Source organism: Lampris incognitus, chromosome 1 (assembly GCF_029633865.1).
Source record: "Lampris incognitus isolate fLamInc1 chromosome 1, fLamInc1.hap2, whole genome shotgun sequence".
Lineage (NCBI taxonomy): Eukaryota > Metazoa > Chordata > Actinopteri > Lampriformes > Lampridae > Lampris > Lampris incognitus.
Genome location: NC_079211.1, coordinates 130092317 through 130116156, shown reverse-complemented (window position 1 = coordinate 130116156; position 23840 = coordinate 130092317). Strand labels below are relative to the sequence as shown.

General features: G+C 41.2%; 1 protein-coding gene across 1 annotated transcript; it reads left to right on the top strand.

Moving 5' to 3' along the window:
• Positions 1–288: 288 nt before the first annotated feature.
• Positions 289–23619, top strand: LOC130112292 (rasGAP-activating-like protein 1). The gene is made up of 21 exons (XM_056279620.1): positions 289–368; positions 661–717; positions 1919–2032; positions 2407–2468; positions 4769–4898; positions 5615–5696; positions 6353–6493; positions 7208–7299; positions 12404–12521; positions 12794–12947; positions 14314–14378; positions 14736–14848; positions 16957–17149; positions 17977–18114; positions 19168–19312; positions 19991–20163; positions 21307–21444; positions 22036–22171; positions 22704–22824; positions 23070–23146; positions 23465–23619. Exons 1-21 carry the CDS (start codon positions 304–306, stop codon positions 23617–23619), a joined length of 2469 nt encoding a protein of 822 aa, XP_056135595.1. The 5' UTR covers positions 289–303.
• The last annotated feature ends 221 nt before the right edge of the window (positions 23620–23840 follow it).

Sequence of the window (23840 nt, the reverse complement as noted above, 5' to 3'; positions counted from 1 at the left end):
GCAGATCGTATACCCGAGAGTGTTGTTTTCTCACAATGTAAATGTAGTAGGCTAAAGATCTATTCATTTGGGCCATTTGGAAGACAAGACTGCAATAAAACCAACTCAGCCATAAGTAGATGTCCTCTGAAACTCACTATCCCCCACTGGACCGGCGCCTGTAGTAATGCGCACGATTGGTGGGTTGTGCACCGTCACGCACTGAAGGTGCCATGAAGTGAAGAAAACTCAGTTGCGGAGGGGAAGAGCATTATTTTAAGGACTGTGGATGGAAGAATTGCATTAAAATCTTATCTGAATACAATGGCCAAAAATACATCGCTTTATTTTCGAATTGTCGAGGGCAGGAGCCTCCCAGCGAAAGACGTGTAAGTAATCTGTAATAATCGTCAATTTATCCGCTGAATTATTAGCTTTGACATGGTTTATACCGTCACCTTAAAGAAGTCCGAATTTATCCACCGCTGATCTAGTGAGATAACAACAAAGTTTAGCCCTTCAATTTAGACGTGCGATAGGGGCAAGTCAGGCATGCCAAATTTGTCCGAGCTTGTTAAAGAATATATAGAACGAGTATGTAGTAATGCGAAGTTAATTAATGTGCCGCAATAAGGTAACACGTCACGTGATGCCATCTCCCCCCTCTCCCAATCATTCAAGCTCCGGGACCAGTGATCCATACTGCATTGTAAAAATTGATAATGAAGTTGTGGCCAGGTGAGTTGTACCCCTGCATGAAATGTTAAATATGTCGTGTGTGTAAGGGCAGCTTTGGGTTAAATGTTGCTCACTATAATGTACTGTATTTCTACTGTTTGCAAACCCTAAAAAATCAGGATGCCTTAGTCTACAAGTCTGTTTATGTTCTCAAAGCTGCTTCGGTCATTAATCGGTCTCTAATCGGTTGTTAAAGTCACTCTTCCATAGGTTTGTGTTTTGGCTGTGCCCCCCACTGCTCTGCACATGTCAGGCTAAGGTAAACTGTATGTGATAAGGGTGGTGGTGGTGTTCACAGCGAGTCACCCAAACACAGAACTTGATACTTGGCTGGCCTCTAAGACACCCACAGGTAACCATGGAGAGGTTGCATCAATTATTGCAGGGATCTCCCATGATAAGCAGGGATGGAATTATATATATATACACACACACACACACACACGCACACACATACACATATATATGGCAGCTGATGATATATATATCATCAGCTGCCAAAGCTATTATTTTGCTCCTTACTTGTTGAGCACTTTCCCTACCGTTGAGGGTTTCTTTTAACAAAGTTATATATATATATATATATGGATAAGTAGACACGTTGGCCCTTGACTAACGGGTCGGACCATTTAGTCGACTGGTTAACGTTGTCGCTTGCGGAGTGGGAGACACGGGTTTGCGTCCTGGGCTGCCCCCTTAATTCGCTGCAATATATATATATATATGTATGTATATCTATATTCGGGGGGCCATCTGTGAGACCGTCGCCATAGCCGGGACGCAAACCCGTGTCTCTCACTCCGCAAGCTACAATGTTAACCAGTCGACTAAAGGGTCCGACCCGTTAGTCAGGGGCCAACGTGTCTACTTATCCATGCATGGATACGTTTGCCAGTTTGCCAGAGTTTGCATGTTATAGATGAAACTTAATCTTCGCATTATCCAATTGAAATTAATGTCATATATGAATACCACATGCTCTTTCATTTTGTGTGGACAAAAGCCATGTGGTGTGTGGGCTTGTGTATGTTAATGAACATGGAACTTAATTTTCACATAATGCCAGTGGTGCTCATATTCTGTCGTTCACAGTGACCTCTTAGTGATGGCATTTCCTAACTGGCCCTATTATTACTTCTACATGTGAAAATTAAGCATACATGTGAACTTTAAGGGCTTGTGCGTTAAATTATACTTTCAGAACTGCTACGGTATGGAAGAACCTTAATCCGTTCTGGGGCGAGGAGTACACCCTTCACCTCCCTATGGGATTCCACTCACTCTCCTTTTATGTCATGGATGAGGACACGATTGGGTAATACTGTTGTTTTGTGTCAGAGTTATTTTATCTCCTGATGCTACAGTCATCTCTTGTAAGTCCTCAATGTTCAGTTAAATTGGTGTGTGAATTGATGTATTTGAGTTGAAATGTCACATGCAGTTTGAATGTTTTGGAAAATCCACATCCAGATTGATTAAACAAACACCACTGGGCAGATGTCAGCCCTTTCTGAGTTATTATAGGTTGTTTCTGTTGCTTTTTCTCATGGACCAGCAGCAGTTTTATCAACCTGTCTTTAAACTCACCCCGTTAAAGTTTAGCAGAGACAAACAGCTTTGGTGATCTTCTGAATGACCTTTATCTGTAAAAGATAATTGCAGTCTTTTTCTTTATCTTTTTTCCTGTAGACATGATGACATCATAGGAAAGATATCTTTAAGCAAAGAAGCCATTGGATCTCAAGCAAAAGGTATGATAAATGAAAACTACATGGTCATGTGGGGCGGCATGACTCAGCAGTTAGAGTGGGTCGTCTAGTGATTGGAAGATCACTGGTTCGATCCCTGGCTCCTCCAGAGAGCGTGCCGAAGTGTCCTTGAGCAAGACACTGAACCCCTAACTGCTCTTGATTAGCAGGTTAGTGCCTTGCATGGCAACCCCCGCCATCAATGTGTGTGTGTGTGTGAATGTGAGGCATACATTGAAAAGCACTTTGAGTGGTCGGTAGACTAGAAAAGCACTATATAAATGCAGTCCATTTGCCATTTATGTACGTAATGAGATGGGGGCATGACTGGAGATCAGAGTTGAAATACAGATGGATTCCCATGACCAAGTAAACAGAGAGGTCTCTGTGATTTAGGAGGCATGGCCTTTTTAAGGTTGACTTTCTGGGAATGTTTCCTGGTGTACACTACCGTTCAAAAGTTTGGGATCACCCAAACAATTTCGTGTTTTCCATGAAAAGTCATACTTATTCACCACCATATGTTGTGAAATGAATAGAAAATAGAGTCAAGACATTGACAAGGTTAGAAATAATGATTTGTATTTGAAATAAGATTTTTTTTACATCAAACTTTGCTTTCGTCAAAGAATCCTCCATTTGCAGCAATTACAGCATTGCAGACCTTTGGCATTCTAGCTGTTAATTTGTTGAGGTAATCTGGAGAAATTGCACCCCACGCTTCCAGAAGCAGCTCCCACAAGTTGGATTGGTTGGATGGGCATTTCTTTGAGCAGATTGAGTTTCTGGAGCATCACATTTGTGGGGTCAATTAAACGCTCAAAATGGCCAGAAAAAGAGAACTTTCATCTGAAACTCGACAGTCTATTCTTGTTCTTAGAAATGAAGGCTATTCCATGCGAGAAATTGCTAAGAAATTGAAGATTTCCTACACCGGTGTGTACTACTCCCTTCAGAGGACAGCACAAACAGGCTCTAACAGGTACTATTTAATGAAGATGCCAGTTGGGGACCTGTGAGGCGTCTGTTTCTCAAACTAGAGACTCTAATGTACTTATCTTCTTGCTCAGTTGTGCAACGCGGCCTCCCACTTCTTTTTCTACTCTGGTTAGAGCCTGTTTGTGCTGTCCTCTGAAGGGAGTAGTACACACCGGTGTAGGAAATCTTCAATTTCTTAGCAATTTCTCGCATGGAATAGCCTTCATTTCTAAGAACAAGAATAGACTGTCGAGTTTCAGATGAAAGTTCTCTTTTTCTGGCCATTTTGAGCGTTTAATTGACCCCACAAATGTGATGCTCCAGAAACTCAATCTGCTCAAAGAAATGCCCATCCAACCAATCCAACTTGTGGGAGCTGCTTCTGGAAGCGTGGGGTGCAATTTCTCCAGATTACCTCAACAAATTAACCGCTAGAATGCCAAAGGTCTGCAATGCTGTAATTGCTGCAAATGGAGGATTCTTTGACGAAAGCAAAGTTTGATGTAAAAAAAATCTTATTTCAAATACAAATCATTATTTCTAACCTTGTCAATGTCTTGACTCTATTTTCTATTCATTTCACAACATATGGTGGTGAATAAGTGTGACTTTTCATGGAAAACACAAAATTGCTTGGGTGATCCCAAACTTTTGAACGGTAGTGTACTTTGATAGATTTAATGCCACAAATGATTTTTGGATTTGATGCTCTGATTTGTTGATGTATCTGCTTTGGAATCCAGCTCAGATTTTTTTTCTCACATTGAAAATGCAAGGGAATCAAACTAGCACATATATTGTGATATCGTGGTGTTACAACCTTTTTTTGAACCAAACAAGTTGTAAGTACTGTATCACATTATGTTTGTACATAATTGACAATTGTTGCACAGCCTTCAGAGTGGTGATTCATTTCAACGTGTTGCCTCTGAGTCAGTTAAGCCTTTGCTGGAATCTTCTCACAGCTCTTACTGATTACTCCTCACTTTCTCTTTTCATTTTGGACTTAACTGCAGTTTTGACAGCTAAAGTCTCGTTCTGCTCTCAAACCCACAAGTTTTCCTCTTGTAGTATGACAAGTAGCTGTGGCAGCAATGTGAGTTGGTCCAGAGGTGCGTACTTATTGCATACTCTGTGATTCCTTTCTACAAGAGAGGTATATATATTTTACTGATCTTATTTAACTCAGGTAAAGCTCTCCATTTGCCACTTCAGTGACAGATTGATTCATCTATTGTCCTCCTTTCTGAATAGCTGCAGCGTCATAGTTGACACTTTCGTCATTTTACCTACTTTATACATTTTTTGCTGTGTGTTGTGGCCAGGGCTGGATAGCTGGCTTAATCTGACGAGGGTGAACCCAGATGAGGAGGTCCAGGGGGAGATCCACTTGGGTCTGGAGCTGCTGAAGGATGTAGAGAGGAGCAGTCTGCGATGTCAGGCCATAGAAGCCAGGTAAAAGTGATCGGTGTTCAGGAGAATCTGAGAAACCTCTGCTGAATGAGGGAATACAGTAGGCTACAGTATGTAAATTGGTGTGTGTGTGTGTTTGTGTGTGTGTGTGTGTGTGTGTGTGTGTGGGTGGGGAGTGGTGGTGGGGGGTAAACATTATCTTAAACATTAAAGAAGTGGGCTTTCAACCAGACGGTCACCGGTTAGAATCTGCAGAAGAGCTGGAAAAAAATGTTGGGCGGAGAGAGTAAAGCTCCACGTTTGAGCAAACCACTTAAGTTAAAGAGAAATGTAATTTTAAAGTCAAATTTCTGAATCTCTTCCAGTGAAGGTGGACAGTGTCATCACTATTTCTGTGCTCGCTTTGTCACTGTCACACTGCAGGCCCCCATTCTCAGTGCTTTCTCAGTTCCTGAGTAATAATGCCACTATCACACCACTCACTGCCCCATCTGTGCAGCCCCGCCTGGACTCCCTGACAGTCTGCCTGCGGGCTAATGAGCTCGTCAATCTCGTCTCTGTGTTATTCAGTTATCCTTGAGTCAGAGAGGAGAGAAAAGTTTAAAATAAATTAGGTCAAGTGTGGTGTTGTAGTTTTATTTTCACTTCACTGCACCTAATTCCTTTAATTAATTCTGGTTTTCAGAGCAGGTAACCGAGGGTCGTCATGCTGTTGAGTATATTGATCAGTGTTGTTTTTTGGTTTCACGACACCACAGAGATTTGGCTCCAAGAGACATTTCTGGGACCTCCGACCCATTTGCCAGAATAATTTTCAACAACCACAGTGCAGAGACCTCGGTGAGCTTTTTGTGCATGCATACATCTATGCCTAATGTATACAGATAAGTGTTGTGTTATGGTGTTGATAATAGTAATAAACCTTATTTAATAGCACTTTTCATACGTGAAATAAAAATCAGTGTGCTTTACATCAGAGAGAAGTAAATTAAAACAATTACAAGCAGAAAAAGTACAATGAAGTCAGCTTCAAAGTGCTTTAGAATCAAAAACAGATCATGAAAATTTTAAAAGAATTAAAAGCATATTAGAGAAAAAAGTAAATAAAAAGAATATAACAACAAATAAATGAATATTTGAAAAATAATGATCAAGTAAAAGTTAGTGGTAATGCAAACATAAAAAGCAGTTTCAATTAGGAGCTAAGTTAAAAAGATATGTTTTATGTTGTTTTTCCCTCTTCTTCTTCAGAATCAGAATCAGAATCATGTTTATTGGCCATGTAGGTTTGCACATACACGGAATTTGACTCTGGTTGTGTGGGTCTGTCAGTGTACTTAACAACACAACAACACAACAAACTACAACTTCTTTTTTTTATTCTCCCTCTTCTTCATCTTGTTATTACTATTTATTTTGCCCAAATGTGAGATCAGTGAGAGCTTCTGGAAAGTTAAATGACAACATAATGTACCACCTCTCCTGTTGGTTTTCAGATTATTAAGAAGACACGTTTCCCTCACTGGGGAGAGATGCTGGACCTGGAGCTAGGCTCACAGGAGCTGACCGAGGAAGGAACGGTCACTGTGGAGGTCTGGGACTGGGATATGGTGGGAAAAAATGACTTCCTGGGAAAGGTGAAGACCACTATGATCCATTCTGTCTGACTTTACCAGCTAAACTATAGACTGTGAGAAATATGTGAGAATTCAGATGAGTGAAAGAACACGTACTGAGTTGAGTAGTCCAGTGATGCACAATGTCATTCGGAAGTACTGCTGTTCTACAGGTAGTGAACGGACCAGTTCAACAGATATGGTAAATGTGGAATGCTAATATTTACCTAGGATAACCATATTTTGGTTTTCAAAAAAAGAGGACACTAGTTAGTAGACACTAAATTGCTACTCACTATTGGTAGGCTGTTGTTCTTATCCTTCCGACTACCAGATGTGACAGATACACGGTATCTTATCCCTGAGGAATAAGTTCTAACTGGCTGAAATATGTCTTATTTGGCGGCTTGATATGACCATAGGGCCTACAGTGAATTTGCTCAGATTTCTTGACTGTTCTGCTTAGGCTATGTTCTAACATTAGCGTAATAGATGTGTCAGCAAGGGGATTTATAGTGATGTCATAACACAAAATAAAATCATGTTCATTCACACACACATAATGCAAAACGTCAGCCTGAGAGGAAATGTTTTTTTACTGAGGCCCAGGCCTCATAGCTGACTACAGGGGTGGCCAGGGAATAATCAATTTTTGGGTATTTTCCCTTGAAATATTGCTTCTAACTCATTGTTATAGTCTGATATTGTAGACTTGATTCTTATTTCCTGCCACAGGTGGAAATTCCTTTTGCCTGTTTGCACAAGACACCTCTGTTGCAGGGTTGGTTTCGTTTGCTACCCTTAGGAAACAATGAAGAGGATGCTGGGTGAGGATTATGTGTGTGTGTGTGTGTGTGTGTGTGTGTGTGTGTGTGTGTGTGTGTGTGTGTGTGTGTGTGTGTGTGTGTGTGTGTGTGTGTGTGTGTGTGTGTGTGTGTGTGTGTGTGTGTGTGAAGTGGGTGAAGTGTTTTACCCAGTGCTTTTTGAATCTTAAGATTTGCCAGAACATCTACATCAGCTTAGAAACATAATCAAGAGAAGAGTTATTGTTTTATCCTGTTTCCTTTCCTGTTTCTTTTTCTATCCATACGTAGATATGTAACAAGGTCTATGTTTCAACATCTTTTGTTTGAGATAATTTTAGAACAATGGAGATGAGATAACTGTGATCGCAATCGTGAACATGAAGCAAAGCTCAGAGGAATGACTCGAAGCTGTAGGGATGATTATTGAGAGTATCAGGAAAATAGGCCAACCAATAGAAATTTGGAGCAGGGGCAAGTGCCTTTGTCTTTAACCCATCACTTTCTTTAATTTCTCTGCAGAAAATATGACCATGACTGTTATATTGACACTGTTCCCCTGATTGAGGCTATGCCTGCTGATTTTGCATATTTTCATATTCCCAGGCCCTCTGGTTGAGGGGGTGGCCTAGCTGTTTTTTATAAGTTAGGTCTTAAGTGCCATCCTGTTACTTTCTGCAATTTTATCTCCTTTGAGGTTTTATCATTTTTAATCACTGACCCTCCCCCTATACTCTGCATCTTAATTTATAGGCCCCCTAATTCAGTTAGTTTTTTTTTCTGAGTTTTCTGACCTTCTATTTCTTGTCATGCCAAAATATGACAGGGTGCTTATTCTTGGCGATTTTAATATTCATGTGTGTTGTCCTTCCCATTCCCTGACTTCACATTTTTTGGATCGTACTGACTCTTTTAACCTCATTCAATCTGCTAAAGGGACCACACATTCCAAAGGTCACATTTTAGACCTTGTACCCTTATCTGGTTTCTCTCTCGAGTGTCTTAATCTGGTGGATATGCTTGTAACTGACCATAAAGATGTTGTTTTCAAAGGTTCACTACAACTCTCTATTCCTAGTTGCTATCCTAAAACATGCTCTCACATTCTCAACACTGGTTCCGCAGTTAAATTCTGTGATGCTTTTAATTCATCATCCTTTAATCCCTCTGTATCCCCTCTCAATCCAGATGCACTGTTAAATTTATTCAGTGATCAGTGCCTATCCATCATTGACCAAACTGTATCCTTTAAAACTAGCAAACAAAAATAAATAACCTCCCCTGGCTGAATGATCACACTCGTGCCCTTAGAAAACTCTGTAGAAAATCTGAATGACAATGGATGTTCAACAAGTCCGAATTAACACATAACACCCTTAAAACCAAGTGTTAATTTACCAGAAGGCAGATAAGGATGTGAGATCAGTGTACTTCTCCGAATTGATAACTAGAAATAGCCACAATCCTAAAGTTCTCTTTTGTGCAGGGGTGGTCAATCTGATCCAGAAAGGGCCGGTGTGGGTGCAGGTTTTTGTTCCAACCAAACAGTTACACACCTGATCCACTAATCAACCAGTAGAGTAATTGCTGAGGAACTTAATTAGGAGACACAGGTGTGTAATTGCTTGGTTGGAACAAAAACCTTCACCCACACCAGCCCTTTCTGGTTAAGATTGCCCACCCCTGCTTTAGGGTAATTGATTCTGTTATTAATGGTCCCTCCACCTTTCTTTTTTTTTAACCTGATGCTGAGCTGTCCAAAAAATGTCCCACTCATTTTATAAATAAGGTGGAGACTATCAGATACCAAATCCAGCCTGGCCCTTGCATTCTTTCCATTTCCCATGTTAATTCTGCCTTTTATCTAGTTTCAACCAATTACTATTTCCATTGTCAGTCTCCAATATGAACTCCTCCTCCTGTATCTTAGACATCATACCCACTAAGCTGCTCAAGGAGATGTTTTCAACTGTTAGCCCCGTTATTCGGCAAGTTCTCAATAATTCTCTGGCCTCTGGTTCTTTTCCAAGCATGCCATTGTTCACCCATTGCTGGAGAAACCTAATTTAGATCCCTTGTCCTTAAGTAACTACAGACCAATCTCCAAGTTTCTTTTTTATCTAAGGTTCTAGAGAGAGAAATTTCATCTCAATCGATTTCTTTTATGAACACTAATAGTGTTTTTAGCAGTTTCCAGTCTGGTTTTAGGGCACTTCATAGTACCGAGACAGCTCTAGTTAAGGTTATTAATGACCCACTGCTAACTGCAGACAGAGGTGACTGCTCGATTTTAATTCTTTTAGATTTAAGTGCTGCCTTTGACACAGTTGATCACAGTATCCTTTAACATCACTTAGAGACTTGGGTAGGTATCAGGGGCTCGGCTCTTAGTTTATTACGCTCTTACCTGACCAAAAGAACTTTTTCTGTTGTTCTGGGTAACTACGTCGTTGATGACTCAGCTGAGTTGTGGTGTCCCTCAAGGCTCAGTTCTTTACCCCCTTCTGTTTTCTATGTACATGCTGCCCTTTGGCCAGGTCATTCAAAATCATGATGTGTTTTACCATTTTTATGCTGATGACACTCAGTTATACATGCCACTAAAACCCACAGATCCTAGCAGCCTAGCAAATCTCACAACTTGCCTCTCTGACATTAAATCCTGGATGTCTGAAACTTTTCTTAAATTTAATGATGATAAGTCTGAGGTCTTTTCTGTTCGGTCCCCCAAAAATTCCATCAACCCTTTTGGTACTAATCTTGGTGGTCTGTCGGGTAGTCATAAGCAAGCTGCTAGGAATCTTGGGGTAAAATTCGATGCTAAATTCAGTTTGGATAATAAAATCAAACATGTTCAGTCATGCTTTCTCCAGCTCAAGATAATCCCTAAAATTAGGTCATTTTTATCAGTTGCCAATCTGCAAAATGTTGTACATGCTTTTATCGATTCTTGGCTTGATTATTGCAATGCAGTTTACTTGGGTATCAGCAAGGGCTCCCTCCATCACCTGCAGTTGGTACAAAATGCTGCTGCTCAGCTCATTACCAGGACAAAAAGGCATGGCCATATCACTCCTGTGCTTGCCTCCCTACATTGGCTCCCTGTTATATTTCGGATTGATTTTAAAATTTTATTGCCCACTTTTAAGGCCATAATGGTCTTGCTTCTGCTTACATTTCCAATTTATTGACCTGGTATATGCCCTCTTGACCATTATGATCCACAGATGGAGCCCTGCTGGTTATTCCTAGGTCTCGGTTTGTTACAAAGGGTGATTGGGCTTTTGCTGTTAGAGCCCCCACACTATGGAACTCTCTTGCTATTCAACTAAGAAAAACCAAGTCTCTAGTTTCTTTTAAATCTCATCTTAAAACTTTTCTTTTTATGAAAGCTTTTACAAATGTTTGATATTTGTTTTGATTTAGTTATACTTTTTTTAATTTTTACTCTTAATTACACATACTGGAGTATTTTTGCACATTCAGCTACCCATGGCTCCCATATAGACATTAATGAACAGACATCTGCCATACTAGCCTACATTAACTTTTGCCCTGAGAATGTCACAACAAAAAAATCAGTCCGCACTTTTCCAAACCAGAAACCCTGGATGACCAGTGAGGTCCAGCAGCTGCTGAAAGTCTGGGATGCAGCGTTCAAGTCAGGTAACTTTGAGGCCTACAGCGCAGCTAGATCCAACCTCAAAAAGGGCATCAGAACAGCCAAACATAAATATTCCCTACGAATAGAGGACCACTTTCACAATAATTCCGATCCACAGCGAATGTGGCCAGGCATTCAGTCTATCACAGACTACAAAAGCTCCAATCGCGGTCCCACTATCCATGATGCATCCCTGCCAGACAAGCTAAATCATTTCTATGCCCGCTTCGACAAGGATAATACTGACCCAGCCACAAAAATCCCCAGCCACCCAGAAAACCAGGTGCTCACTCTATCGATCACAGAGGTCAGGGAATCACTGTGCAGAGTGAACACACGGAAGGCCACCGGACCGGAGGCATACTGGGTCGGGTCCTCCGGGAATGTGCTGATCAGCTGGCTGAGGTCTTCACAACTATATTTAACCTGTCACTGTCCTAATCTATAGTCTCGGAGTGCTTTAAGACCACCTCTATCATTCCTGTCTCCAAGAAATCAACATCCACATGTCTGAATGACTGCCGACCCATAGCACTCACCCCCATTGCCATGAGGTGCTTTGAGAGACTGGTTCTGGCTCACATCAGCTCTGCAGCGGGTCATCAAGGCGGCCCCGCATATCACCAGTACCCAGCTCCCAGCCATAAAAGACATTTATCACAAACTCGGCCTTTGAAGGGGTCTTAGCATCAGCAGAGATCCCACCCACCCCAACCATGGACTTTTCTCCCCCCTGCACTCTGGGAGGCGCTACAGGAGCCTCAGAGCCCGCACTACCAGGCTCAAAAACAGCTTGTTTCCCCAAGCTGTTGCCCACCTGAACCTGGCTACCCACTGAATGTCTGTGGATATTTTTAAATATTTTGTACTCTTGCTCTTTTTTTAACTTGTTTTTATCTTTTGGTCTTCACATGTGTATATCTTATACTGTGCTTGCTGTGTTTGTCTATGTCTGTCTTGCACTGTTTGGTGAAGCTGCAGCCCTTATTTAATTTTTAACGTGGGCCTGCACATTGTTTTTAATGACAATAAATTGAATTGAATTGGATTGAATACTTGTTTTTGTAACGGTTTTGATTAACAAATTACTCTCTTCCCTTTTGCTCTTATTTTATGGTTTTATTTGTTAGTGCTTTTTTATTTTACTCTCTATTTTTTTTTGTATGTGTGTCATTTTTAACAATTTTATCCTGTTCTATGAGCACTTTGTAGTCTTGTTTAGAAAAGTGCTTTATAAATAAAGTTTATTATTATTATTATTAACATATTGAAAGGCAACAACAGAAAATCAAAGGCTTTTGTTTGCAGTTGACTTGGCAGTTGTCTTGGTTACTGCCATAATCGCCTTTTTCCATCTTTTTAATTTTTGTTCATAATGAAGTTAGACATAAATGTCACATGGTATATGAACTGATGCCATAACCCATTCTTGCCAATCTTCATCCTGTTTTTTTCTCTACACAGTGGCAAACTTGGAGCACTGCGTCTGAAAGTGCGTTTGGTGGAGGATTGCATCTTGCCCTCAATGTACTATCAGCCTCTCATTGACCTGCTGGTGGAGTCGGTCATCTCCCCTGCAGAGGTCGGCATCACATCATTTTTGTTTTTAATTTTGTCTTTACAACCTGTCACTTATTTAGGTTTTTATGAAATTCAATGTTTTAATCCTGTCAGAAAAGCACAGTAAGTACCTGCATTGTATCTTCTCAGTTTAAAAGAATTTTCCTTAACTCAATGTACAGGTCTCCTTTTTAACTGATGTTCATTTATTCCATTTTTGGTCTCCTCCAGAGGAAAGACAAATATTTTTGCACATGTCATCCGCTGACCAAAGTCTTCTTACCACCCTTCCAGGTAGAGGACAGCAGCCCTTTGACCATGCTGGAAGAGGTAACTACTGTTGAGAGCCGCCAGGATGTGGCCATGACGTTGGTGAAGATCTACCTGGGACAGGGCCTGGTCGTACCCTTCCTTGACTACCTTAATACCCGTGAAGTTAACCACACCTGTAAGGCTAAGCAAAGGAACATCTTATGTAGACAAACAGGAACCAATTCTATTAGGACACAATTCACCAGAACTATTATAGACCAGGGGTGTATTAGGAGAGTGAGATATTTAGAAATTCTATGAAATTCATTAGAAAAATAAGAATATGTGCTTGGTTTTAAAAACGTCATGCAGTCTAACTTGCAGTTGAGGTGTTTGTAATTACCCGGGTCAACAAAGAATCAAAAAGAAAGCACACATTCCCATCCAGATCCATTTTTTTACCCAGTTGTATGTAATGGGAGAACCGGTTAGAATAGAAGTCTTATTTTTAGACCAATTGAATTTTACTGCAATATTTGTTTCATCAATACCCAAGCATCCTACCTTAAAAGTCCTTACATGAGACAACAGCAATTACACAATGCACAATGCGTAAGATCTAAGTTTATCTGCATGAGTCACTATTAGTCAGCGTGGGGGAGACCCCATCTGTTTAATCTGCACATGTTTCTCAACACTCCAGAGACCCTCAAAGGTTGGCTCGTGTGTTACTATGAGATGGCATTTGTGATCTGTCAGTCCATGTGGGCAGGCCAAGCTTTACCATGACATTACATGCTATAGAATGCCCTATGCCAATTATTTATGTGGCTCAATCAGTCATTCCATGAGTTCTGTTTGTTTGTTAGTCACGTTTTTGCCTCCAAGCCAAACCCTGGGAATGATTCACATGGACTTATTGTAGGGTCTTTGGGTTTTGCCAGGGTAGTTTGAGATAATGCCTATGTTTCCATGGCAACTGCACATGATCCAAATGGGAGCTGGCTGATCATAAGATCAGAGAAGATGCTGGGAACAGCCAGATTATGAAGTAAAGCAGCACGGACACACACACACACACACACACACACACACACACACACACACACACACACACACACACACACACACACACACACACACACACACACACACACACACGCACACACACACAAAACTTGTGAATTGTGGGTTCTGGTATCCTTTAACATATAGATATCTTACGGGGTTGTCATGACTGCCCCTCCTTCCCCACGTATTCTCTGACCTTTACAGCCATAACCAAAAACGGTTTGCTTAGCAACTAGGTCCCATCACCATGGATATATCAACATCTCTGCCCAGAAGGATTAAGCTAACATGACAGCAAAGTTGGGTCATTGAAGGTCAGTTTACCTTCAGATGCAACACTGAGGTCTGATTTTCAAAAGAGGTGGAAAACCAATACATCTGTAGATTCGAAACCTACAGAATGTTAGCTGTTTGTTGTTGGATAGAAGTCACAATGCACCACATCATAAAGCTTTATTTTTTCTGTCTTTTCTCGATTCCACCTCTAACAGCTGACCCAAACACTCTATTCCGGTCCAACTCCCTTGCCTCAAAAGCCATGGAGCAGTTCATGAAGGTGCGTTGGTGAATCTAGCATTCCATTTTTATCAAGGCCTCATTGGTATTTCTTTCTTTACTGAGATTTAATTCACAATATGAAGTTATTGATTATTCATAGTTCATTATTTTGACCTGTTTGCTGAATCAGCACATCTCGCTCTCCCTTCTTCCATCCGTTAATGTGTGCAGAGGGATGAGTTAGCTGGTTCGGTTCATGTCCTTCTGTCCCTGCCCTTACTCTGTCCCCCATCCATCACTTTGTGACACAGCCCATGCTTTCAGGCTCCAGAGATGATTCTCCTGTGGGTGAATATTGATGTGATATGCAGATATAGAATTACGATCAAGTCATATGGTGTTGTGTTACCACCAGGCTGTTGGCATGCTTTATCTGCATGAGGTGCTGAAGCCGATCATCAACCGCATCTTTGAGGAGAAGAAGTACATTGAATTGGACCCATGTAAGATCGACCTGAATCGTTCTCGGTAAATTCTACTTATTAAACATGTATTTATTGATTTTCTTCATATTACAGTATTGATTCAGTATGTGTACTCAGAAACGTTCTGAACCTGGTTCAAACACATATATAAACCAATGCTAATAAAGTGCAGAAATAACAATAGAAAAAAAATCCGTCAGAGTTGCACAAACAAAATACAAAACACAATCCTCTCGATGGATCCTCATGATGCAACACATTTACAGTAAAGGAGCTGTGCAAAAGGTTACACAGCATCAGTTTACACAACCACAGCAGCTTCGCGACTCCGTTGCATCCTCCGTGTCACCACTCTTCAAAATATCCAAAACATCTCTCAAATATCATAAAACTCCCAACTTTTTTTCCCCCTCACAAAGCAAATAACCTTCTCAAAAGTCAAGGTAGATGTTAATTTTTACAATCAATGGCCAAGTGAGTGGCAGTCATAAATATGCAACAATTAAGTTCTTAGCCTGTAATAGACTGAGGTCAACCTTTTTTTTTCTTTTTACTGCATGAAAGAAAGAGTTCTGGATAAAGGCTTAACATACATGGTTTAGGACTTATTCGTATTGGAGAAGAGGTAATTTGAGAAATACAGTGTACCACCAAACTCCAAAATTTGTGAAACTCCTCAAATTCCCACAAGCAGTGATATAAAATACATGCAGTAGATGCAAAGTACACTTGCAGAACTGGTCAGGGATATTAGGATCAAATTTATTCAATTCAGTAGGGGAGATGTAAGGGTCTCATTATCCCTGTTGTATTAGTCTCATCTGGGTGTTAATGGTTTGAGTTTGTGCCTTTGAGCATACTTCACTCCGCTCATCCAGGTAAATTCGACTTAATTCTGACTCATAACAATGTTCTGCTGGACCTCTAATATTGTGATCACCATTTCCTCATCTAGAGAGCAGATTAACTGCAAATAACCAGGAGGAAATTAGGACAATCGATTATATAGCACTGTACATCCCCAGTGTACCTCCTATATAACACATGTTAAAATGGACTAAAGGAAAGCTGTCATAGGAGACTGCCCGTTTCCTCACACCTCTGTCTTCAGAGGAGGACGTCAATGTGAGGAAATGGAGAAGGAATGTATAAAGGGGGGAGGCAGTTGCTTGGCAACTGTCATGGGCCTCAGGAGATGCCAATCTCTGACACAGAGTGATATACAGAATTTAACATCCACCATTTCTATGAGGCATTCACCTGCCAAGACTTGATCTGTCGATTGCATGCTCCTTGTTTATGTGTCTTCCCGGACATCCCCACTTGACATTCAATTATTATCCGCATTAAAGGAGTTATTGCACCAGACTAACGCATTGAAAGAGAAAGTTCTTGTGAATTTTAAGCCCAGTGTGTTCTGAATATTATACATTGAAAGTGCCATACAGCATCTTGGAAGCCTCAACTTTTGTGCATTATATTACATTGTATACGGTATGGTTAGTATGGTTGGAAAGAGAAGACATGGTAATAGTATAGACTGTTATAATGGTAAATCTATATCTGGGTGATTTACATACAAACAAATGTTATTTCTGATACTTTTATTGTGGCACATTTTAGTTTGTTGCCGATTTGCAAGTATCGAAATCATGGACACTTTCGTAGTTGCTTATTTTAATGGTTGCTGTCGAGATGGACTTTCAGGAAAAATAATATGGTGCATAGCAGTTTATGTTCTCACCATAACAGTCAAATGCAGAAGCATAGAGCAGGTAGCTATGAGTCTGAAGAGGAAGTGAAGTTGTGAGTAACAAGTAATGATTGCGGAGTATACTCATAGAAGACCTTTACCGACAGATACTACAGCATAAATAGCTCCAACCCAGATTCAACTATGTTCCTTTGTTTAACTGGAGAGAAGGTGCTGACACAACAGCACAAGCAGCACTTTCATTTTGAATGGATCTCTGGGGTTTAGACTGGTCAGACACCATTGCAATTACCAGTATCACAGTAGGTGGTAGCAAGTTAAATAAAATTGAAGATCTCCAGCGTTGCCGCTTCAAGAATTTGTACATGTGTGCGAAGTGAAGTAATTTCAGACTTGGGAGCCTTTCACATTTCTTCTGTGTGTATGTGTGTGTGAAGGCGTATCTCTTTCAAAGGTGCAGTTTCAGAGGCTGAAGTACGGGACAGCAGTGTGGAGATGCTGCAGGGATACCTGTCCAGTATCATTGAGTCTATAGTGGGCTCAGTCGACCAGTGTCCTCCTGTCATGAGACTGGCCTTCAAGCAGCTGCACAAAAGAGTGGAGGAACAATTTGCTGAACCTGAATATGAGGTCAGTCCAGAGTGTAGTGAAAAGCCAAACTCCAGCAATAAGGAAAATGGAAGGTATTGTATTTCTATTTTTCTACATTTTTGGGAATGTAATGTAAACAGAGTCATTAGAAATTCATATGCACAGTTACGATATTTAGATTAAGCTTTTATTTTGTGAGTCTTCCTATGAATGCAAGGGTAAGAGAAAAGTGAAACTTGAAGGAAAACGTAGTTAATAAGCCAGAGTGTACAACAGCACGCGCGACTCAATAGAGCCAAGCCTGCCACTGTGCAGGCATGGTCAAGCATAGCTGTGTCCATAAGGGACTGCCTTAAAAGAAGGGATCTCCCCCCTTCCACACCCAGTAACATCAGACCTGGAGCAGGCCAGCTTTGGAAGTTAGTAGAAATGGATGGTTGTATATACAATGTATAGTTATATTTTATTGTTTTTTCCTTTCTTTTCAGTCCACTATTATTTGTTTTTCCCTTGGGAATGTCTGTCTCTTATGCTCAGCTACTGTGAATACGGGTTTTTTATTCTGTAAAATGTTTTCCCTTTATTTCGATCCTTAAACATTGTTACTAATGTGCTGCCCTGTTGTTGTTGTTTGTGTGTTTGTTGTGTCCTGTTTTTTTAAAAATTGTTGATCACAAAAAAAATAAAAAATAAGCAAGAGTGCAGAGATGAAGACTGCAGACATTACTGCCAACAATAATCCTGGATCCCCTGAATATCAGCAAATAACTGAGAGATACCAGGTGGAAGAATGAAAGATAGTCTGACATTTCTCTAATAAACGCACCATTTATTCACTATCCCATTGATTTCACCTGTTCCTAAAGGATGTGAAGTATCTGGCCATCAGTGGATTCTTTTTTCTGCGTTTCTTTGCTCCTGCAATTCTGACACCTAAACTGTTCAACCTGAGGGACCAGCATGCAGATACACGCACCAGCAGAACATTGTTACTTCTGGCCAAGGTACAGTGTGCAGCACACACACACACACACACACACACACACACACACACACACACACACACAGATATGGGTTCTATGAATGATTTATTCATGTTCACGCATCAAAAATCAACATTAATAAACAGCAAAAATGCAGCCACATGGGACTGGAAGGGTACACGGCCTGTGCCATCAGGCAGCAGTTTTAATTTGCCGTTGTAACACAAATGAATGTTTCAGCCACCAGCAGCAGAGCCTTTTGTGGCGTGACAGCCAGTAATAATAGTGCTGTTTTACAGGACAGACAGTACTAAGCAGTGCTTTGCTTGCTGCTTGTCCCTTCTCCCACAATGCTGTCTTCTGTGTAGGCCCTTCAAAAGTAACTTGTGTACACTGAAGAGGCTATTTTATGGAAAAAAATATATTCTTAGGGCGTGCAGTTTAGTTTTAATTTGATACCAAACTGTTGGGTAAGAGGGACATCTATCGGAGTCTAGTTAGAATTTGAGTCTGTTCACCCATCTGAAATCATTATGAGTGACATGAACAGCTGAGGTTTCAGTGACAGTATTTTATGTCACAGTCACAAATATTAATTAGAAGAAAAACTTAATTCCCATATATCAGTCCATACAGCTGTGCAACAGTGATACAATCACTGTCCTTGGTGCTGAAGTCCTTTTGCCATACGTCCTACATATATACTTTTTTCATTTTATTTTCATTTTTTTTTACAACTTTTGTGTGTTCTGTGGCCAGGCTGCAGTTCAAAGCAGTGCATCAGAGATGCATGAAGAGAGGGACTTCCTCCTCGCCTGAGGCCATGTGTGGGCTGGAAAAAAGGCCTCACAGCATGCCTGGTCTGAGGGGACTCTTTTTATCTGAGACTTTGAGATGCACAGAAGCAGGCAGTCAACTAGCACTCAGATACTGAGATCACACACACATAGCATAATTATTCTTTCATTTGCCATCAGGTTAGGAATTCTAACACCTTCCTCCGTGATGAAATACTTTTAATGCAATAAAAACGTGAGTGTTGTGGGAAAACGGTTGTGCCTTTGTGGTTGCCAGGCATTGCAGAGTGTGGGGAACCTGGGCCTGCAGCTGGGCCATGGAAAGGAGCAGTGGATGACACCGCTCCACCCCATCATCCTTTGCAGTGTGATGTCTGTCAAAGACTTCCTGGACAAATTGATTGACATAGATCATGACACCGGTAAGGGTGATACTGATGACGCCCCACTCAAGTGATAACCAACAAGAATGTTTTTCAATTCCCTGCTTTAGAGCCTAGCATGTGGCTCGCTGATTAGCTATTCGCAAGGCAGTAGCATAGCACGTTTCAGTTATTATTTGGATAAAGAGAAACAATTCCTTGTTTATGAAATATTCATTATTTGCTGAAAGCTTAGACAAGGGCAGACAAGAGTACAGAGCTGGCAGGGCGTTGTAGTGAGTCGCCACTGGCACTTGTACATGTCAAATTAGTTACCCAGCATGCCTTGGTTTCTTTCTTACTGTCTTGTGTCAGTGAGTCTGTTGTGTTGAAGTATATTACTTCTGACATATCATATTCCAGTCGCCTTGTACCATCACATCCACTGCTGTCTCTCTTAAAGGCCAGTTTGACATTTAATGCTCTTCAGGTAGATTTGTTGTTCAGGAGTAGACACTTGTTAAGTCTCTTTAAAGACGTCCTTGTCAGGATGTAGAATGAAGGTTGAGTTGCCGTCCTTCACACATTGCAAAAAAAATTGTTCAACCGCATGGCTGATCTCATAGCGGCACTGTTAGAGCTCCATCTTGTGTCTGCTTTGATAAACATGTCATTACACATGTTGGTGTTTTTAATGTGCACCCTCTGTAATGACACTATTTTCCCTTCCTTGTTTAGTGTCAGAGGCGCCCCAGAGGGTCATATTTTTGCCAAAAGTCACACTGAAGGAGGGTTACCTCCAAAAGCACAAGGCAGAGGGTTCCCAACTCCTGACCCGCTTTGCCTTCAAGAAACGTTACTTCTGGCTGACCAGCGAGACCCTGTCCTATGCCAAGACCGCTGACTGGCAGGTAGGGCCATTGACAAGGCAAGCTGTTACCACATTCCCTGCTGAATAGGATTGGAAATTAAAACCAGCTGATAGATGTTTTTCTGTGGCTAGTAAGTTTGTCTGCTCTAGCAGCCAGTTTGACAGGTGATGAGCCCTTGTGCAGAGGTACTTGCCCATTGGAAAAGACCTATTGTGCAGAGTAAATAGTGAAAGTGGGTAGCCTACTGTGAAGTCACCTACTTTGACTGCAGGATACAATGATACAGTTCCTGTCTACCAGGTAAACACCAATTTCGTCACTCTCTCTTGTGTAAAGCTGAATGAGGAAACTTTAAATTAACGTCGTGCAAAAGTAACTCATCGGTTATTGAACTGTGCTGTGCCACTAGATGACAAATTAGTTTCTGCGTGTACCCTACAAAGGGCATTTGATCATGTTGTCGCATAAAGATGGAGAATTTAATCATCTTGAGCTCATTCTAATGTGTTTGTTTCTCGTTCCTGGTGAGAATATCATTAGAGGAGACGTTATTACAATATAGTTCTCAACCTTGTGATAATGATCTCCTCTCATCTGCCAGCCAGAGACAGATACAGAGCAAGAGCAAGAGTGAGAGATAGAGAGAGAGATAGAGAGAGACAGACAGAGAGAGACAGACAGACAGAGTGAGCGAGAGAGAGAGAAAGAGAGAGAGGGAAAGGGGTTCATGCTCTAGCCCGCTAAAAGCTTCCTCTTTGTGCCAGCCCCTGCTTTGTGTGCCTGCAATAAAGGCTAGGTTAATTGAAGGCTGTGGATATCCATACTAACATTGCAAATCAGATTACAGACAATATCCCGGCCCCCTTCCTCCCTGTTCTAGTACCCCAGTCTCAGTGAAGCGAGTTCCCATTGGAGGTGGCTGATTTACACTTTAAAGTGGCCCTTTTCTGCCATGTTGCTCCTACCTCCACTTTCTCTCTCTCCTTTCCTCCAACCTGCCCTTTTACAAAAACATCATAGGCTGCTCCATTAATTAGCTGTGTGCGAACAGTATGATAAGAATAAAGCAGTGACTTCAGTTAAACCTCAGTCTAAATGGCCAATGGCGGTAGAATGATCTGCCGTTGCCAGTCAGCGTGCTTGTATTAATTGGTTCTGTGGTTTGTGGTTGAATTGTTGCAGGTGCGCTCCTCAATCCCTATTCAGTGTGTGTGCGCGGTGGAGAGGGTGGATGAGAATGCCTTTCAGCAGCAGAATGTAATGCAGGTCATCACGCAGGACAATGATGGCCAGCTGCACACCACGTACATCCAATGCAAGGTATTGGAACAGACACCAATCAGTCAGAAAATCTGCCACGTTTTTGGCACAAATATACACTTTTCAATTTGGTGTAGAAATACCCCGAGGTTTTTTCTGCTGACGGTATAGAGTTTTGCAAATGTGCAGTATTTTTGCATTGATAAATGCACTGATAAGAGTTTAAATGGGATTTTGAAAATTGATCAAAGGTTATGTGCTTATTAAGAATATTTACATTATTGTTGGTTTAATCCATGTTTTATCTGCACTAAGTTTGATCAGAAGTGTTCTCATTTAATAAGAATATTGATGTAAGGAAGACATAAGTGATTTTATTCAGTAGGTACTTTTTAACTATTGAGAATTAGCTTTGTTAGATTGAGGTGATTCAGTGACATTTTTTGTATAGTAATTTGTAATATCCAGGTTTCATGTATGAATTATAATATTCAAATAATAATTTATGGTGCTGACTTTTGGATGCGAACATTTTTTCTGTTTTGCTTTCAATCTACCTACCATTGTATCCCAGGCTGCCAGCCACTTTTCTAGTTAAGAGCACAATCTCTTTTTCATGGAGACTGCTTTGATGCCTGTGTCTATGTGTAGAATGTGAATGAACTGAACCAGTGGCTGTCGGCCATCAGGAAAGCCAGTATCTACAATGAGCGTATGCTGCCCTCTTTCCACCCCGGGGCTCATCGCAGTGGCAAGTGGACCTGCTGCCTGCAATCTGACCGCAATAGTAATACTGCATTTCCTATTTTTTATTCTGCACAAAACTTCCAAGACTGTTATGTTCCTAACAGTTGGGGAGTTCTCAGCTATGCACATTTAATGACCCAGTTTTATAACTATGACTGCCATGTTTTTATTGCGTCAGCAGAGTTGATTTTTTTTCCAAACCAGTTACATTTTGCTGTCAGTGAGTCCCTACCTCAAGATAAAAAGAAAAGAAAAGTTTTGTGTTGTGCACCTGTCAGTTTGATGCTATTCTGACCCACATTCTCATCATTTGCCTTTTAATGTCTATGAGAATCATTGAAGTTTGATCTAACTTGATGTAATATGACGTGACTGACCCTAACTTGCTTAACTGGTAACTGCGCTAACAGTACAACGGGTATGATTTGAGGCCGCTCATAAAATGTATGCACTTTTACTACTATAATTCACTTTATATAAATGCTTCTGTCAAACTGATTATTTGAAATTTGTGTTAGTCTTCATAAGTCCACATGTGATGCAGCGCTGTTCAGTAAAGCATTGGCACTCAGTTTCAGGCTGCAGTAAAACCCACTCGGCTGTAACTCTGGGGGACTGGAGTGACCCATTGGATCCTGATGTAGAGACTCAAACCATATACAAACAACTCCTCCAGGGCAGGGACAAACTCAGGTCAGTGGAGAGAAGAAATATGATGTTGAATTTAATTGTCCAATTAGGACGCAGTTCCCTTACTGGACACTAGAGGTCTATGTTGCAACATTGGCACGCTCTGCTGTTCCGCTGCAGATGCACTTGAGGTTGCTGAAGTAGCGCTATTTAAATGTAGTGTCATTGCCATCTTCTTGCAAATATGTTTTCAGAGGATTAAACAGGTTGCATAGAACATTTGATAATGTAGCTTACTGATACCACAGGAAAAAATACCTTGAGACACCAGAGAATGAGATGACTGTTGGAGAGGAAAAGAAAATCAGCCCTGCCGTTCATCCAGGTGAGGCCTCAGCTGCCGTAGCCACAGAGTAAAGCAATTAAATCATTTGGATGCTGAATGTGTACAAATTTTTACACTGGGATTTTTATTCTGATCCTGCCTATACATACATTCTATCAGTATATAAAAAAAAAGTCAGACATGATTGTGTGTAATTGCTCTACTGTGGTATTTGAGAGACACTTGACTAATGATAGGGCCTTGAAACGACCGATCAATCAATCAATCAATCAATCAATCAGTCCTCATGGGCTATGGTTCCAGTCTAACCATGTTTTACTCACACCGGTCAATAACAGCTCTCTTTCTCCCTTCCAGATGGTGCACAGTGCAGTGTGCAGCTGCTGAAGCCCAGTCAGGCGGTTGCTGCACGGCTGATAGGTGTGATCAGGGACCTGGAGAAGGCTCATGCCACCTTTCAACCCAGGGAAGAAGAGGAAGCCTCTGGTCTCATTCTGACCCCCAAGGTGTAGACGGGTTAGCACTGGGACGTAAATCAGGGCCTGAGTAGGGCCAGCCTTCCGTATCAACAAGAGTGACCTTGACGTGTTCATTCCCTCGATTGTGTTGAAAGTAAAAGTGGCCATAGGAAGCAACCTCTCCCATTCCCTTGGTGTGTTTCCTGTTGTGGCGTCTGAGGTGATCCTGCCGCTTTTCCGGCTTTTGGTGTTTCTTTTGGTGCCTCCATCCAATG

What these genes read in the sequence shown, in the direction of transcription:
- LOC130112292 (XM_056279620.1), top strand. Translation starts at nt 304, where the DNA reads ATGGCCAAAAATACATCGCTTTATTTTCGAATTGTCGAGGGCAGGAGC. An exon ending in AGCCTCCCAGCGAAAGACGT is followed by an intron (nt 369 to 660) that starts GTAAGTAATCTG and finishes CAATCATTCAAG; the next exon opens with CTCCGGGACCAGTGATCCAT. An exon ending in AAAATGACTTCCTGGGAAAG is followed by an intron (nt 6,494 to 7,207) that starts GTGAAGACCACT and finishes TTCCTGCCACAG; the next exon opens with GTGGAAATTCCTTTTGCCTG.